At 40.9% G+C, this 16,597-nt stretch overlaps 1 protein-coding gene and 1 long non-coding RNA gene across 2 annotated transcripts in view; one reads left to right on the top strand and one right to left on the bottom strand.

Annotated features, from left to right (window-relative positions):
• Positions 1–16,597, top strand: part of SORCS1 (sortilin related VPS10 domain containing receptor 1) — a 183,774-nt gene that overhangs the window by 120,228 nt on the left and 46,949 nt on the right. The window contains exons 9-13 of the mRNA XM_017735172.1: positions 3,089–3,268; positions 7,314–7,460; positions 14,006–14,108; positions 14,584–14,660; positions 15,871–15,962. Coding sequence (XP_017590661.1) covers positions 3,089–3,268; positions 7,314–7,460; positions 14,006–14,108; positions 14,584–14,660; positions 15,871–15,962 — 599 coding nt within the window. The remainder of the gene's footprint in view (positions 1–3,088; positions 3,269–7,313; positions 7,461–14,005; positions 14,109–14,583; positions 14,661–15,870; positions 15,963–16,597) is intronic.
• LOC108446946 lies at positions 8,909–10,716 on the bottom strand. Its single transcript, XR_001862286.1, has 2 exons — positions 10,375–10,716; positions 8,909–9,922 (listed from the first exon to the last, which is right to left on the bottom strand). It is a non-coding gene; the product is annotated as an uncharacterized LOC108446946 (long non-coding RNA).

Raw genomic sequence — 16,597 nt, 5'->3', positions numbered from 1 at the left:
GTGTCACTCATGATAATCACACAGGGTGCATTTACTCCAGTTTAGATGAGTGCACTGGGCAGACATTTGAGAATACTGAAGCAAGTCAAGCAATTTCTCTTCTGAAAAGACCTGTCTTAACTGGTGTTGAGTTGAATAGTGATGGGATGGGTGCATGTGGTACTTCTGTTTTAAATTCATCACCTTATTTCTACCTCAGGGTGTACATCCTGATGGAATAAGCAATAACAAAAATAAATAAATAAATAAATAAAATGCAGACCTTAAAAGAGCTGACAGCCCCAGTAATTTCACAGAAGTCAGAGGCAAGAGCCAGCATCTTCACAGACATTTCACAGAATATTCTGAGTTGGAAGGGACCCACAATGATCATCAAGTTCAACTCTTAAGTGAATGGCCCGTATGGGCATTGATCCCACAACCTTGTTATTAGCACCGTGCTCTGACCTACTGAGCTGGCAGAATAAAACTGGCATTACACATCCCTACTATTTAACTTGCCAGGAAAAAAGTTCCCTGACAAAATACAAAAAGGGCAATTGTTTAGTAGTTCAGAAAGCCTTGGCTTTTAGTCATTTGACTAGACACCTGATCAAACCCATGTACAGCATCATGTTACTGTTGTCTTTGGAAAGGCAAAAGGACAGATAGTAGAACTGCATATTAATGTACTTCCAGTATGTTCTGCAACAGAGAGAAAAAAGCTCAGGCTCTCAGTAGAGATAGAGTAGACAGATGCAAGGGGAGCCCCTGAAGTTGATGATGACTGTGAGAAAAGTGCCTCGCTTCACATTCCTGTCCTCTTCCATCTCTGTAAGGAGCTTGTGCCATATCAAGGTGAAGGCTGTCTATGATACACTGATTGATTTTAATTTTCCCAATGTGGAAATGAAGAATTTCCTGATGCTGGTCCAAGACCTGTTTGATGCCCATATACTAATTCTTTTCTATCAAAGCTTTGCATCGTTGCCGCATTGGTTGGACAAGGCCATATTAACAGGAAAAGTTAATTTATCCCCAAAGACACACAGTTGGAATGCTATCTTATTTGACTTTCTGCATTACATCTATTATGCCAATTCAATCTCAATCTCTGCTTCCCTAGGCTTAAATTTGTTCAGCCTTACTGGAATCTTCTTTAGACTTCCATCTTACAGCATGCTCTGATCAAATGTAGGAAGCATCTAGTAAATAAATTAACCTGTTTGCTTCTTCAGCATTTGTGATTTCTCTGGTGTTGATCAAAGTATCTTTTTACCCCTCTCCCCCAGTTTTTACAAAACTATTGAATGAAATGGTAAGATAATGAAAAAGTACATTCACCAGACAAAACAAGTTTTACTTATAATTTCTGTCTGTGTTTAAATGGAGAGGCCTGCCCATGCGTGCACATATGCAGAAATTAACACTTGAGGTTAGAGCTGTGCTAGCCAATGTTGCCTGAAGCAGACTGGGAACGCCTGCTGATGTAGATCTACCAGCAGATTGAACCAGGGTGACAGTCTGAAATACGGAGCCACAGACAAACAGCTGTGGCTGTAACTCCTACTGGCACAGCTGGAGCTGAGAGAGGATGTCTGTTCACAGCCAAAATTAGTAGAAGTCAGTGGGACTTATATTACCTTTCCTATTGCCTTGGGAATTAAGCCAATCTGTTCCTTCACAAAACGAGCCCATCTTCTGGGATACGATTTTCTTCAGTGCAGGGAAGCAAGTAAATCAAGTGCATATTCATCCACTCTGTATTCAGATCTGGATCTGGATGAACAAGCAACTGTTCTGAATCTTAACTCCATGGTGAATCCACTTTCAAATTTATAGATCAAATTTCTTCATTATATTATTTTTTGTTTTTACATTACAATGCTTCATCTGGAAGTATTAATCCTCCCTAAAAAGCCACCAGACAGTGAATTTTCGAAGACTATTATTAGCAGAAGGGAGAAGTAGCATCAGCTTCCAAAGAGTATATTTTCTGATAAAGTTCCCAGTTTTGCATATAGAAGGCCTGGCTGAGATTCATGGAAGCAGAATAACTTTTGGATATCTGCCCAAAACAGACTGAACAGCTGAGTCTTCTGGGAATCACCTGGTGCTAAGAAATTTTAATTTCTTTTCCTACCTCCACAGATTTTTATGGCACCAAAGAACTCAGGGTGCTTGTGCTGGGCAGATAGAACCTGGGAATTTCATTATAACAATCTCTCTCTTGGTGGCTTTTTCCATTGTAATAGAAAATAAAATAAAATGGGCAATAATTTCTCCAGGCATTCAAAGATGGGATCAGGTTTAATAGTTCCTGTTTTTTCTTTACTTATGCAATATTTTCATTGTTTCCTGCCTGCTGTAACACACAGAACAAACAGAGTAAAACAAAACCTCACTCATAGTGCTAGTGATCTAACTACATTTCTGTTCTTTATATCTAGTGAGGATTAGGGTTGTTTTTCTGTTTTATTTCTTGGGGTGTGCTGTTTTGTACAATGGTCCAGGGCCTTGGCTCCAGCCCACATTTTCATTAGAAACAGTAGATAACAGCAGATGTTCCCTCATTAGATCCTACTTGTGCCAGATCCTGAGCATATTTGGCTTCTGAATGCTGGGCAAGATGCAGATGTTTCAGATGATATTTTTTTTTTTAAACTCCTACATTTTTGATATCTGTGATTGCACAGTCATGAGTGGAAACACTCGGGTGCCAAAAGGAAAAAAAAAAAACCAACAAATAAACAACCCTCCCTATTCCCCAGACAAAGTGTTCATTAAAATGAAGGTGTTGGTAAGGGGAGTGAAAGTGCTGCTGTATAATGCTGTAGTGCCAATATAAATGTTCAATTAGTACCTCATCAGTTAATTACTGCTTTGCAAATTGGCAGAAGAGAGGTGGTGTAAAATATTCCTGGATGGAATTACCTGCTTACAGTGGCTGTAGACAATACAACAGTACAATGCAGCAGTATTGTCTACTTAGTTCCCGATTAAACTCCAGCCTAAATATATCCCTTGCTCCTCCCCAATTACTTTGGTGCCCTTGGAAATGGCAGCACAGAGCTCCCTCTAGTAACCTGCCTCTCTTTTCTTTCCCCAGGACATGCATGTTATCAGCACAGATGAGAATCAGGTGTTTGCAGCTGTACAAGAGTGGAACCAGAATGACACATACAATCTGTACATCTCCGACACCCGAGGGGTCTACTTCACCCTGGCCTTGGAAAATGTCAAGAGTAGTCAAGGGCTGGAGGGGAATGTGATGATTGACCTCTATGAGGTATGTCATAACTCCAGACATCCCATTGCTATCTCAGGAGCTCACATGATGCCCAGTACCATTTCCTCCTTGCACATCAGTCTCGTAATATGGATGTGAATAGAAAAGCCAACAAATGACTAAACACGGAGTTTTACCCTCCCTAGATTCACTGCTGTATTCACCAGTAGGTTCTCATATGAGCTCATGGCTCTCTGATGCATAGGAAAAAGTTGTGGAATAGTTCATTCAGTTGCTAAGAAGAACTCTGTCTCTCAGCCAAAATCCTGCTGGGACCCATATTGGCTCTATGGCTCTGAAAGCTCCAAAGAGTCATAATAGTATCATTCTCTGATTGTTGTTGCATTTCTGGCAGTCTAATCTCTTTTCTTAGAAGTTAGGGAGAGACTGCAATCTTCAGCTGTCCTTGTCACCTTTCTCAGCTTAGACTATTCTGGGAACTTAGGTGTTTATATATATGTTCTCTTGGGCTATCCCATGAGCATGGAAACTCCTACCTCGTTTTGATGCCCTCTTTACCCCTGAGCCTTTTTCTGAACAAGTGTTTTCTGCTTAAGCTCACCTGCAAAAAGGACAATTTGCGTTGTCTTTTATGACAACTCATCCCTAGACGGGGACTTTTCATGTGCCCTTGTACATCTCTTGCTCTGCTGCCTATTTTCCCCCTGGAGACAGCACTCAGCTGAGGAGAAACTCAGTCCTCAGCTGCAGTTCTGAGGGTCAGGTTCTGTTTTCAGGTCTCCCCCACAGTATTTTCTGACCATTTAGAATAAAGGTCATGAAGGAGATCTGAGTACCTTTGAAGATGAAGATGCTTCCTGTATTTCCCCATCACTGTCTCAATATTAGCTCTGCTCTCTAGTTTTCCTTCAGCTGTCCTCTACTTGGAAACCACCTTGTCCAGAGAGCCTGAGTTATACATCAGCACAGATGGACTGGAGGAGGATGGGCACTGCCATTTCAGTCATTTGGACATCTTTTACCATTAATCTCTCTGCAGTGCTGGCAGCCCATGGAAAAACTGTTGCCTCTTATTACTGTCAGCTGGGGAAGCAGCTTTACTGCATTATGTAAAGGTGTCCTACATCCCAGGGGGTAAAGAAAATCTTTTGTTTTGTTTTATTCAGCTGACACCCCACAGCAACCTGGATTGAAATTGATGGAATCAGACTTACAATGTCATATCTGCTGATTATCTAGACTGGAGGAATATTGGCTGACATGGAACCTGGCACAAACCTTCCTTTCAGTTTGATGTTCTTGCTAGAAGGGAACAGAGAGCCAGCCAACATGGTTCTCTGAGTCAGGTTGTTATAGTGATCTAGTGGAAAATGGAGAGGAAGGCAAGAGAAGGAAAAAAATCCATAGATAAATTAAAAGTAAGTGGAGAGATTGCAAATTGAGTCCTTCTCTGGTGGCAGCAGTATATTTTAAAAAGCATTATCATTAGAGAAGATGCCAAAGAAACACCTGTTTAATGTGCAGGTGTCTGTGTGCATGTTTGTCAGGTGTTAGAAGTAAGTTCTTCTGGTTGCATTTTTGTGAACATGTTTGTGTGTGTAATTCCTACACTGATTATAAATCAAGGATAAATCTGCTCGATGCTGCTCAGCAGGGAATTGCACTGGGTACAAGGAGAAAATAAAAGTTCTTTCACAGTGTCTCTCTGAGTTCCCAAAAAGGCTGTCCTATTGACCACCTCCTAAAGTAAGGGAAGAGCTAAATCACTGACCACTGGGTCTGAGTGCCCTTTCTAGTTCCTGTGTCTTCCCAGTGATGCGGTATGGCTCTGTTGGAATGGTCCACAGCAAGATAGTCCTGCCTGTGATAATCCATGACTGAAGTGGTAACAGACTGTGAGGAGGTGTGTCTGTAGCTATGGTATATATGCCTATCACTCTGGAACTTAATTTTTTCTAACAGTATGTATATTGGCTGAGAAGTATATGTTTGATGTATGAAGGTGGTGATGGGGAGTGAAAAATGTCTTTAGAGCTGTGTGTTCAAGTGTCTTGTATGGATCTTTCTGAAGCTGTAGAGAGGCATTTGTATCTGCACACAATGCATTCAGGGTGGTGAGGATTCTAAAGTTCCTGTGTGGGAGCTGACAGAGTGCGTTCCTCTCCGGCCACTGGTGGTCATGCACTTGCTTGCCTGGGTCTTCCTCTGTTATGACTCTGTGAGCAGCAGGGCTGAACAGCTCCATGTGCGTGTCAGGGCTGTGTATATGCAATAGATCTGTCTTTCCTTCTGAGAGTACACAAGCATGTATAGTGTGTGCAGTCTTTTTTGAAGATAAAGCTGTCCAAGACTAACAGAATAACTTTGCTTTCTCAGGAAAGGATTCTGAGTCCCAGCCCATGACTAGAATCATAAAAAGAAGAAATTCACGGGATTTCAGAACACTTTTATTGCCTGATATATAAAATGCTCTTTAATCATTTATGGCCAGCATTTCACAGGGACTATATAATAGAACTATTTTGGGACAGCAACAAAGGAAAGTACAACTGGAACTATAGGCTGTAGCCTCTGGTAGTAAAGGCAGAACTGTGTTATTTTTCCATCCTTGTCTATTCATGCAATATCACTGGGAGACAGGAGTACCCTTGTCTTTTCAGGGTGCCTTTCTACTGCAAAGAAATCCTGAATACTTGGGTGGGATCAAACAATCTGGCTGAGAAATTGAAAAGGTTATCTTTCTTCTGCTTATATCAACAATGAATTAGTTAACTATTGAATTTAAAGACTATTGCCCTTTATAGCAAGCCATGTCAAAGTCTTAATGCAACTTCAAATGAAATTCAGGAAGGTGCTGTTCGAATGACTGTACCAAAGCACTGTACCCAAGTACTCTCACAGCACGTGATTAGAAGTGCAGTAAGGTCCTGTTCACTGGTAGCTGCAGCATCCAAGTCCAGCCATATAATTAAATGGGTTGAGCTGGAAAAAGCTCTGAATCTGCTGTGTAACTGTTTGCCATGCGATGTCGTTTAAGTAATAATCTCTGTGAATAAAAAGTATTGATGAATGATTCTGTCTGCTAATTCTATATCATAAGCAGAGGTGAGGTAGATGACTGAACAGACTTGCTGGAAACCAAGAAGTTTCTCACTTTCCCTCTCCTTCTCCTGATTTCACTTCCCTTTTTATTGCCGCACTCAGATTGCAGAATGACAGCCTAACAAATTCATTCGCAAGCTGCAGCAGCTATTGGGCTATTGATTTTCGGTGTGCTGAGAAGATGGGAACATTCTGCAGTGTGAGTTGTGGTTTGAGGTTGACTTTTTTTTTCTCCTCACTAAGATACTTTTAGGCTTGGTTCCAGTGTGAATCTGTTAGCGTCATGTCTTTGCAAAATCCTCCTGCAGGTCTGTGGATTTAAACTGTTGGGTAAAACACCAGGAAAAAGTAAAAGGATGTGGATCTCATTGCCAGCTCTGTAACTAGCATTCTGTATGGCCTTGCTTGAGTCACCAGTGCTTTGGTTTCCTCAAAATACAAAACCGTAATAAAAATACCTCTGTCCCCCAAGTTATCCTGTTGAAACACTGATAATTATGAAACACATTGAGGTCCTTAGATGACATGTCTGAAGAAAGCTGGATGAGAATAGAAACTGCAAGTTTATGTGTGTGTTGCTGTTTGTTTTCTTTGCAAAGCTAGAATTGCTGCTGTTTCCTGCTGCTGCTGTGCAAGAGAAAAATAATTGCCTGTACATGTTTCATCTTTCAGGGGGAAGGATGCCTACACAGTTGAGAGGTTGTCACTTTACAGATAATGCTGTTGACATCTTGCCATGTTCCCTTGATGATTCTGAATTACAAGATTTCTTTCCCGTTTGTCACCTTTGCACCTGTGATGGCTTTGTCTTTTTCCCAGCACCCCAACTTGCCTTCCTTTGATGTACATTGGCAGTTCTGGCCCTGACACCGACTACACTGACACAGCCACCAGAGCCCTGGTGGGTTTGACAGAGAAAAAGGGACATGCACAGAACCTGCATGGACTTGATCTATTTTTCAGCCATGTCAATTTTTCCTAGGTAGCAGGGATAAAGGGAATGTTCTTGGCTAACAAGAAGATTGACAACCAAGTGAAAACTTTCATCACCTACAATAAAGGGAGAGACTGGAGTTTGTTGCAGGCTCCGCACACAGATCTGAGAGGAAATCCCATTCACTGTCTCCTAGTAAGTACCTGAGGGGGGAATTTGGGGAGTGGTAATACCCCAAAACAATCTTTTTCTACTGGGTAGCACAAGAAAGAGAGGGCAGCTCCTCTCTACATGAAGTGTATCTCATGGAGTGCAGTACTTCAGGCTTGGGCTGCCAGGGGTTATTGCAAGAGCTGGCATTGTAATTTAGCTTAATTTAATTTAATTTCTGGAACAAAAGTAAGCATCCTGGATCAGCTGCCTTCTGCAGAAGTGCTGTGTCCCCTGGAAGAGCAGGGGAAGCTGGGTGCTATGTCTGGCAGTCAGTTCTCTGGACACTAGATGGGAGGCGAGAGCTGCCGTAGCTCAGAACTCTGAGGGACCCAGTAACTGGAAACAGGCTCAAAGGAAAAGAGAGCTTGGATTTCTTTCAGGCTGCTCTGTTGGCATTAATATTTATTAACATTCATCATTTTCTCTTAGAGCTCAGAAGTGAGAATCGACACATTCATCCAAATATATGTACAGCTTTGTGTTGGTGTAAATTGTATCTATCTCTGTACTTACTGATATAGATCCACATATAGCTAAGTCTTTAATCATCATTATATGCAAGCACTTTCCAAGGGGGAAAGTGAAATATAAGCAATGTGAATAGAATTGCAGACCTCTATCAACTTAGAAAGCTTAAACTGATCTTGACGTATTTTTCAGCTGATACAATCTATACACAGTAGTGGGATAATACTCAGAACCCCTGTATTTGGGATTCTCAATAGCTTTCATATTATACTAATTCTAATACGGTTCCAGGCAGAATCTATTTAAACTACTCTTCCTGCTGCTGTCCTGTACTTGCATGTAGTTTTCCATCTTAAAAAAAAAAAAATCTCGTTTTGAGGCATTAGAATCTGAATCAGCATTATATTTTGCAGCTGAATGCTACACTAATATCTTAACTGAATGTCATGCACTATTGCAAGAGCAAAGAAGAAATATTTGAAGCTGTTCAAATAATTGATTTTTTGGTTGAGCCAAAATGCAAGCCCTTCATTTTCTGTCCAGTTTGGAAAAACTAAATAGGGAAGACTGGGCAGTAAGTCTGAAGAGTTATTTCAGATCATGACTAAATTTGTTTGGGTTTGTTTTCTTCTTTCAAATTTTTAAAAATTGTAACTAAGTGAATTCTTAATCAGATGTTTCTATGAGGTGAAAACCAAAAAAGATGACATGCAAAAAACTTTGCAGGCATAAAAGAATTCAGTTCTTTGGAAGGGACTGTGTAAAGAAACCTTTGTGTTTCAAATAGATTGTATAATCTAGTTTTAACTCAAGTGAACATATTCAGTAAAAAAATGACATCCTGACCTTCTCAAATTATAACCAATTTTATCAGAAACTCAAGGTTTCTTCAATATGATATGACAGTATAATATTCTAGGGGGCTGGCAAAGCAGAAGAACAAAAAAAAGCACATAGGCAAGTAAAATAATAAAAGTAGACTTTATTCTTGTTCCATAAATTTGAAGTTAGAGTTCTGAGAGGTCTTTCCTGGTATTTTGGTACATTGATCATGCAAAGTCTAACTTGCCATTCTGGTTATAAGTGAGCCAGAGATACTGCTCTGTGTGGCCCTTACAGAACAGTTGTTTGAAGGAATTGGTTATTTTGTATACAAGGCTTTGCCTGCCACTATAGGTGCCCATTATATAATGGAAGTGGTCCTACATCTGTGTATGAGACAGAAATGGACAGTTCTTATGGAGAGAGAGTTATGGCTCCCTTAAGCCTTCCCATCCATACCGTATCTGGTACTATACCCATGGGCACCAGAGAACACAATAAACTTCATTTAAAATTAGACCAGATGTGCCTAAATAAGCTGGAATTCCCTTGAGGTTGGTAAATTTGAACAAGCTAGACAAAGGGTCAAGAGCAGGAGCAGAATCATGGGTGCTTGTAGGGACACAGTGAGAACTGACCCAGAGAAGCTCATGGTTCTCTGTGGATCGCGTTTACATCCTTGGAGCTCCACTGTGCATAAACCACTATTTAAACATGAGTTCATTTTTATTTTGCTCTCTATGCAACCATGTACTTGCTCTGAGAATTACTTCCACCTGTGCAAGTTTGGTGGAGGCTTGTCAAGCTGTTTACACTTTTTAAGTGCTCTGTGACTTGGGCTGAAGTGTAGGAATTTTTCTGTGATTTGAGGGTGCTAAGGGACAAATCCTCAATGGACTTTAACTTTGTATCTCAGTCTTTGTCCTTTCAGGAGAATGGAAAGTAATTTATCAGCCCTTCCCTGTGATAAGGCCTGAGGAATATTTAGCCATGTTTATTTTTTCTCTTCCCCTAACATTGGGTAAAACAGGCAAGAGGCCTCTTTCATTGTCTGAGCAGTCCTCTATGTTTAGGTTTTCACAAGCTTCTGGAATGGCAGAGGAGCAGGAAACCTCAGCTGAGCATGTAGAGTCTCAGGTGGTCAACTTGCAAATCTGAAAGAAAGCAAATAGCTGGAATCTGAACTAAAGAAACTTGTTAGGTTTTTACAGGAACAGGCAGTCTGCCTGCCATAGAAAGGGAGGGATAGAAGTACAGAAAAGGTACCAAATTACAAAGCAAAATAGCAATTCTGCAAGAGACAAGCTATTTAAAAATCCCATCTGAGGTTCACGCTTAATAGTGGGGAAGATGAAGGCAGAATATGGAATCAAAGAATTCTAGAAATTATAGAGAATAAACCCCAGAAGCTGGGAGTGGGAGGGAGAGAAATTTTTGAAGCAAAAGCACTATAAGTGTACATTCCTGGAAATAAGTCAGGGATACATAAAGGTTTTCTGCCAAGGGAAAATGCAGAGAAAAGGAATTTTCCTCTGCTCTGAGGCAATTCTGTTCCTTGTCAGTATGACATAGCTTAGCATTTAAACACTTCACAAACTCCACTCACCTCTTTAGCCACCCCTGCATTGCCAGTTTTACCTCCTGATGTCAATTGCTCCTTTTCCTTCTAGACATAAATGTTCCTGACACAATCCTGCTTTTCCTTATGGCATAGATAAGTGAATTCTTCATAGTCCATTATACATGTAGTTTAGCTCCCATCCTTGCTCCATGGCAGATACTAATGCCTTCCCACTGCTGGTTTTCAGCATAATTGTCTCCAGCAATAGCTCAGGACTCAGCAATGACATGTGTTCCAGCTCATTGGCAAAATGGGATCTGCCATTTCCCAGAGTGACAGTACAGTCCCCAGCCTGCGAGTGCGGTGCTGTGTCCTCTGTGAATCTGGTCTTTAAGCCTCAACTAAGTGAGAATTAAAATAGAAATAAGTACACAGCAGCTAAGTTGTTGGCTAAGGAGGTTAAGAAGGAATCAGGTTGAAGCACAAGGAGAGCCAGACAGAACCATCCCTCTACTGACAGTACTCTCAAGGTGGTTTTTCATAGGGAGTCAGAATTCCTTCGCATTTTCTGTGAGACAGCTCTAAATAATGAGGAGGGAGGAAAGCAGTGAAATTCCATCTAATCCCAGGGTTTTGTTTTTCTTGTCTATATCACCTGTTTCCTAAGATGAGTGCACTTAATCTTCATGAAATAGCTGCCAAGGTATTTTATCCCAAAGATGCTGGTTTAGTTTGATACTTAGCATGTGTTGTGAAGTGGTTAACTGAGGAGTAGTTCTGTCTGGCAAGAAATAAGCATCTGCCTGGGAGAGTTAATCAATTAGCTTTCAAGGATGGACTTGTGGTTCAAACACAGAGCTGAATCTCAGGAGAATCTTGATTCAATTTTTGGACCTATCTCCCACGTCCTATGTGACCTTGGGCAAGTCATTTATTTTCTCTGTGCCTCGCTTCCCCAGACATCTGTTTATTCCCTCCCACATTTTGTTTGTCTTTTCCATATGAATTTATAAAGATCTCAGGACAAAGACCCTCTCCTCATTTGTGCTATCGTCTACAGAGTATTTTAGGCATCTAAGTGAGGTGTTTTGAATATCTCTCTTGGAAGTGTTCTTCTCTTTTCATTGCTCCTTGCTGTTGCAGGTGAGCAAATACTGTGACTACCCCTAGGTTTGTGAATGACCAGCATCATCCTTGTGTTACTTTCCTTGTGTATTTTCTCCCACTTCTGATGAGAAACAGCCACTAATACTGGTTTGTAATGTGTCATGCCATTGGAGACAGTTCAGGCAGGCTTTGCAGAACGGTTAAAAGTGGGTTTGTGAATCTTTATGAGAAATTTTACTAAGGACTCATGAGCTTCCTGAGAGGGAAGCATAAGAGTGCTGGCTTGAAAATGTTAGGAAGCAGGTAATGAAATCCAGTATAATTATAAAAACGGTGGCAGTGAGCAGAGCAGTGGCCTGTGTCACCTATGCTTTATCTTCTGTCTAGGGTCTAAATGTTGCATGCTGTGGCTGCCTTTCCCTTGGTGGCTGTGCAGCAGCTGGCACGGCTGGGAACTAGGCAGTGAGAGGAAACCATTATTCTGGTGATAATAATGATTTTAGTAGCCTGTTGGTAATAACAAAAAGGAGAGAGACAATTGATGAAAATTCTGAAAACCAGTGAGATGTCTGTATGTGAATTCAGCTGTGGGACCTAGATGAGGAACACAAAAGCACACAAAACAGCTGGAAAAATATCTGTTGATAAACCATAAGGACAGAGATGGAGAAGGTGTACATCAGGGATGAGGAAGAGAATGCTAACACAGTCAGGGATGGCCATGGGCAGTAACTTCAGGTGTTTGGCTAGGAGAGGAAAGGTTGGTTTTCACACCACACCCAGTTGTCACTAGAGACTTCAACCAGTACTGCACTCCAACCAGTAAGAAGTCATGCCACTAAAAAGGCCATCTGTCTGGTTAGACAGATGGCCTGGCTTTTAATATTTGAGAGATACATTCCATTTCTATATACTGTATCTGTGAAATGAGATAAATTTGAAAGGAAATCTCTGGTAGCACAAAGATTGAATCTTAACAAGGTCTCATCTGAGTTGGGAATTGGCTGAGTTGCCATGAGGTTCTGTCTTCAAAATGCTGAAGTGGGCTTGGAGCATGTTAGTTTTAAAAATATGTTTTCTATTTAGTCTTCTCACGACCTATCAAAATGTAAAAGGAAAGAGTTCATGCTCTTGCAGTGCTTTTCCACTTCCTGCATTCATGTCAGCTCAATTTGTTTTCCACTCCCTCCGGCGCCCTGGGCTGCTCCAGCGGCTGCCCTCGCAAGGCTGTCACTTGGAGTTAGGCTGCTCAGTACATTCCACTTGGCAGCTCAGGTTCCCAGCTGCACAGCCCACGTCCCCTTTTCCTGGCTCACATAAGTGAGAGCTCCCATCTCTCCTCACCACCCTCATTTGCCTTTGCCAAAAGAACCCTGCCATTCTCCGCAGGGCAATTCTCATTTCAGTCATATTCACCTACTTTGAGACAGGATGGATAAGTGGTCTTCCTCCAGTGACCGATGGGACTAGGTCTCCTGCAGAGGAAGCCTGCCAGACTCTTGGGGCTGCAGATCTAGCCTTTAGGCAACTGGTATTATTCAGGAAAACCTGCCTCCTTTGAGCCTGAAGGTCCCTCTGCGCAGCCCCTCTTTCTCTTACAGAGCTGGGCAAGCTGAAGCATGGGCTTTGCCCCAGTTCTGTTCCTGTATGATATCCACCTCGATTGGATCAGTTTTCTTCATGTTTTCTTGCCAGTATTCTTCCCCGCTCTTCTTTTAGCATGTTTCATTAAGGGCTCTTCATGAGGTTTAAAAGATAAAAAAATGCTGGAAATGAAACCCTAGTGAAGGAAATAGCATTCAGAAATTTTCAGAAATTATCACATTACAGATTTGGAGGGAATTGTAATGGCAGCTTTGAAAATCTGCCTGTCTCACCCTCATGCTCAACTGATTTATTCTGTACCACTCGTACCTGAGTACCCAGCATACAAAGTCAATAGCAAATAGGTGAGGTTTCCATGGATGTATTTGTATTGAAATCTTAAAGGTCACATCCAGATGGGCAATGAAGCTTTGCTTTAAACTTGAAACTAACACTTCCCAGTTGTGGTACTTCTTTGTATTTATTGCAGTGCATTTCAGAACAGTTATATGTCAAAAAGAGTTAAGAAATGGTACAAAATAAGTTGTATTTTCTTGGCTAATTAGAGGTGATTCAGCACCACACCAGTGGGGTTATACTGATTCATGTTTCAGAGATAGTTTGGGCAGTGCTGCTCAGAGAGTCATTTCATATCTGCATCCATGATTGCTTCTCAAAGAGTAGGAGCCAGGAGAGTTGGGTGGCTCCTTACCATCACCTGCCTGTGCAAGCCTGGTCCCCTCCTTTGAGCTATGGCCTCAAAGGTCTTGTCCTTGGGAGAGGGTTTCAGCCTAGTGGATAAGTTTCCCACTGGGAGTGGGTTGTGTCAGAAAATTATAGCAAAGTGGCTGTGCCTTTCTAAGGGTGACTGAATGCAATGGTTAGGAAGAAATACAGAAAGACACTGTTGTGTTTCTAAGCCTGTAGAAATAGGAGCATACATTGTGGTATCTGCTTTTTACTTTTATTTCCCCTTTCTCCATAGCCCTATTGCTCCCTTCATCTTCACTTGAAGGTCTCAGACAACCCCTATACCTCAGGAAACATCGCCAGCCGAGACACTGCCCCCAGTATCATTGTAGCTTCAGGTATGAAACATTTCAAAATTGCCTGGGTATGATGTGCAAACCTGGACAAACTCTGGAGTTTGTGGAGGATGGTGGGTGGCTGTGGTGTGTCACACCACCAGTATTAGGAAAGGAGGCAGGCTGTCAAATGAAACTCCTTATGGGACTTCAGCTTGTCATATGCTTTTTATGGAACCTGGCCTTTCAAGACTGAGGAGATCATGTCTAGCCCTCTACTCCTGTGAGCATAAGACCAAATCAGGGCATCTCCTCTGCATATGGAGGTGTGTAGAGTTGCATGTATTGGGTCTTTTATATAAATTTCATCAAACTGAATACCTTCCCTCTTCCCCCTTCCCTCTTCCCTTCCCTCTCATTTTCCTCCCAAACCCAGAAGTTCTGCAATTGCAAAATAAATAAATAGATTTACTCCCCTGATTTGCTCATTCTGCTGTATCTGAGAGGGTTCCTTCACTAACCAGTGCTCACCTTACAGGTAATATAGGCACTGAACTATCAGACAATGACATCAGCATGTTTGTTACTTCTGATGCTGGGAACACTTGGAGGCAGGTAAATGACACAGAATCACCTGGTTTAAATATTAATCATAGGAAATGTCATAAAAGTAGATTCAATCTGTCACTTAATTTTTGTTTCATTTGGTTCAGGGTAGCTTTTTGCAAATCTTTACGAAAGAGTAAACTTCCCTTCTCAAAGGTACAGAGATGTTCAAAGAAAAAGACTAAATATGTAGTTAGACTTCATATAACAGAAAATTATTTTTATTATTCTACTCAGAGTTGGACTTTGGTTTAACCCCATAGCAAAGAGAACAGAATAAATTATGAATAATAAGGGGAGAGAAAGTGTTACCTTTTACTGTTGTACATCCCTTGTGCCAACCAAACCATTTTTCTCTTCGTCCATGACTATACTTACCCAAAAATCAGCAGTTGCACTGGTCTAATTTTTGTCACTCCATGTGGGACCCATTTCACCTAAGCTGAGTTGTCCTAAATTCGTTGTCCGTATAAATGGATTATTGTGCCTTGCTCTCAAGCTAATGCAGGAAAAGACAAAATTCAGTTCCCCTTGTTCCAAAGCTACCTAACTCTCCATTAATTGTGGAAAGAGACTGGATAATGAAGTTATATCTAGTTCCTAATATTTAGTGGAGTCTCACCTGTTACGAAATACCCTCTAATGTGTTTATCCTCAGATCAGGAAATTCTGTTATTCCTATTTTCTGAATGGGATATCAAGTCATGGAGAGAATGAGTAACTTTCTCAGACTAACAAATGCTGCTGTATAGACTGGAGAGCAGATGTTTGCAGAAAGTTAATACAAAAAAGACATAGGGAGAGAAAATCTTTTCCAGTATTTGATAATCCAAGAATCTAATTATTTTGCAATGTTTGACTAGCCTCATTTTTCTGTCTAAATCAATTATTTGAGCTAGGGCCAGACATGTGCAAACACATGAAATTCTTCTTTAAACAAAAATTTGTCATCGAAAGGAGAGAAATTGTTGATCCTTGCAAAAAAGTCATATTTCTAACTTTTTGTCAAGCAAGCGAAGAATGAATCTTCCATAAACCTGGAAAAACTGGGGGAAAAAAACCCCAAACAATAAAAAACCAAGTCCAGCAACTATAATTTCTTCTACTTTATAATTTTCTTAGCACATAACTGTCCTCTGTCATGATCCTACTCAAAGAGCTATTACATTTTCTGGATACTAAGGTTAATAGGTTTAAATAAACACATATTTTTTTCCAGATCTTTGAGGAAGAGCACAGTGTTCTGTACCTGGATCAAGGTGGAGTACTTGTGGCCATGAAACACACATCTCTTCCCATCAGACACCTCTGGTAATGACTCCATCTGTGCTAAATGTCTGCTGTCCTTCTTTTCAGGCAGGAAGCAGGCAGTTAGTATGCATCCAGTCTTCTGCAGATATAATCTAGAAAGCGTTAGTTAAGATACTGGCAAACATTAAGTCAGATAAAGCTAAGAAATCCTGGAAATTACAGTTTACATAATCTTGGCTTGGGCCAGATCTAAGATACCATCAGTGTAATTCTACAACACTCCCAACACTCCTGGTTTACCACAGCTTGCTTTTTGAATTTGATTGTTCATTAAAAAAAAAAAAAAAAAAAAAAATATATATGGTTTATGCCTTTGTCTCTCATTAAGTTGCCAAAGTAGTCTAAATTTTCAAAATTATTCATGAACTTGCCTTCTATGCAGCAGGCAGCACTTATGAACCAGAATTTTGTTGAATAGGTTCAGGGTTATGTAACTGATAATGCAAAAGTGTCCTCACCAGTTAGCACTCTTGAGTGAGGAGGCAGAGTAGAGCTTTGTGCTGTTTTGTGTTACTTACTTCCACCACAGTCAGTGTCATATCAGTATCTGAAACACCCAGACACAAGTCTTAAGAAATGATGAGTGGTTCCAGGCTTTCACTTACACTCGCCACAGGGAGGACTGCTGGTCTGAA

This window comes from Corvus brachyrhynchos, unplaced genomic scaffold (genome assembly GCF_000691975.1).
Source record: "Corvus brachyrhynchos isolate BGI_N302 unplaced genomic scaffold, ASM69197v1 scaffold705, whole genome shotgun sequence".
NCBI classification, from domain to species: domain Eukaryota; kingdom Metazoa; phylum Chordata; class Aves; order Passeriformes; family Corvidae; genus Corvus; species Corvus brachyrhynchos.
This window is presented reverse-complemented; position numbering and strand designations above follow the sequence as displayed.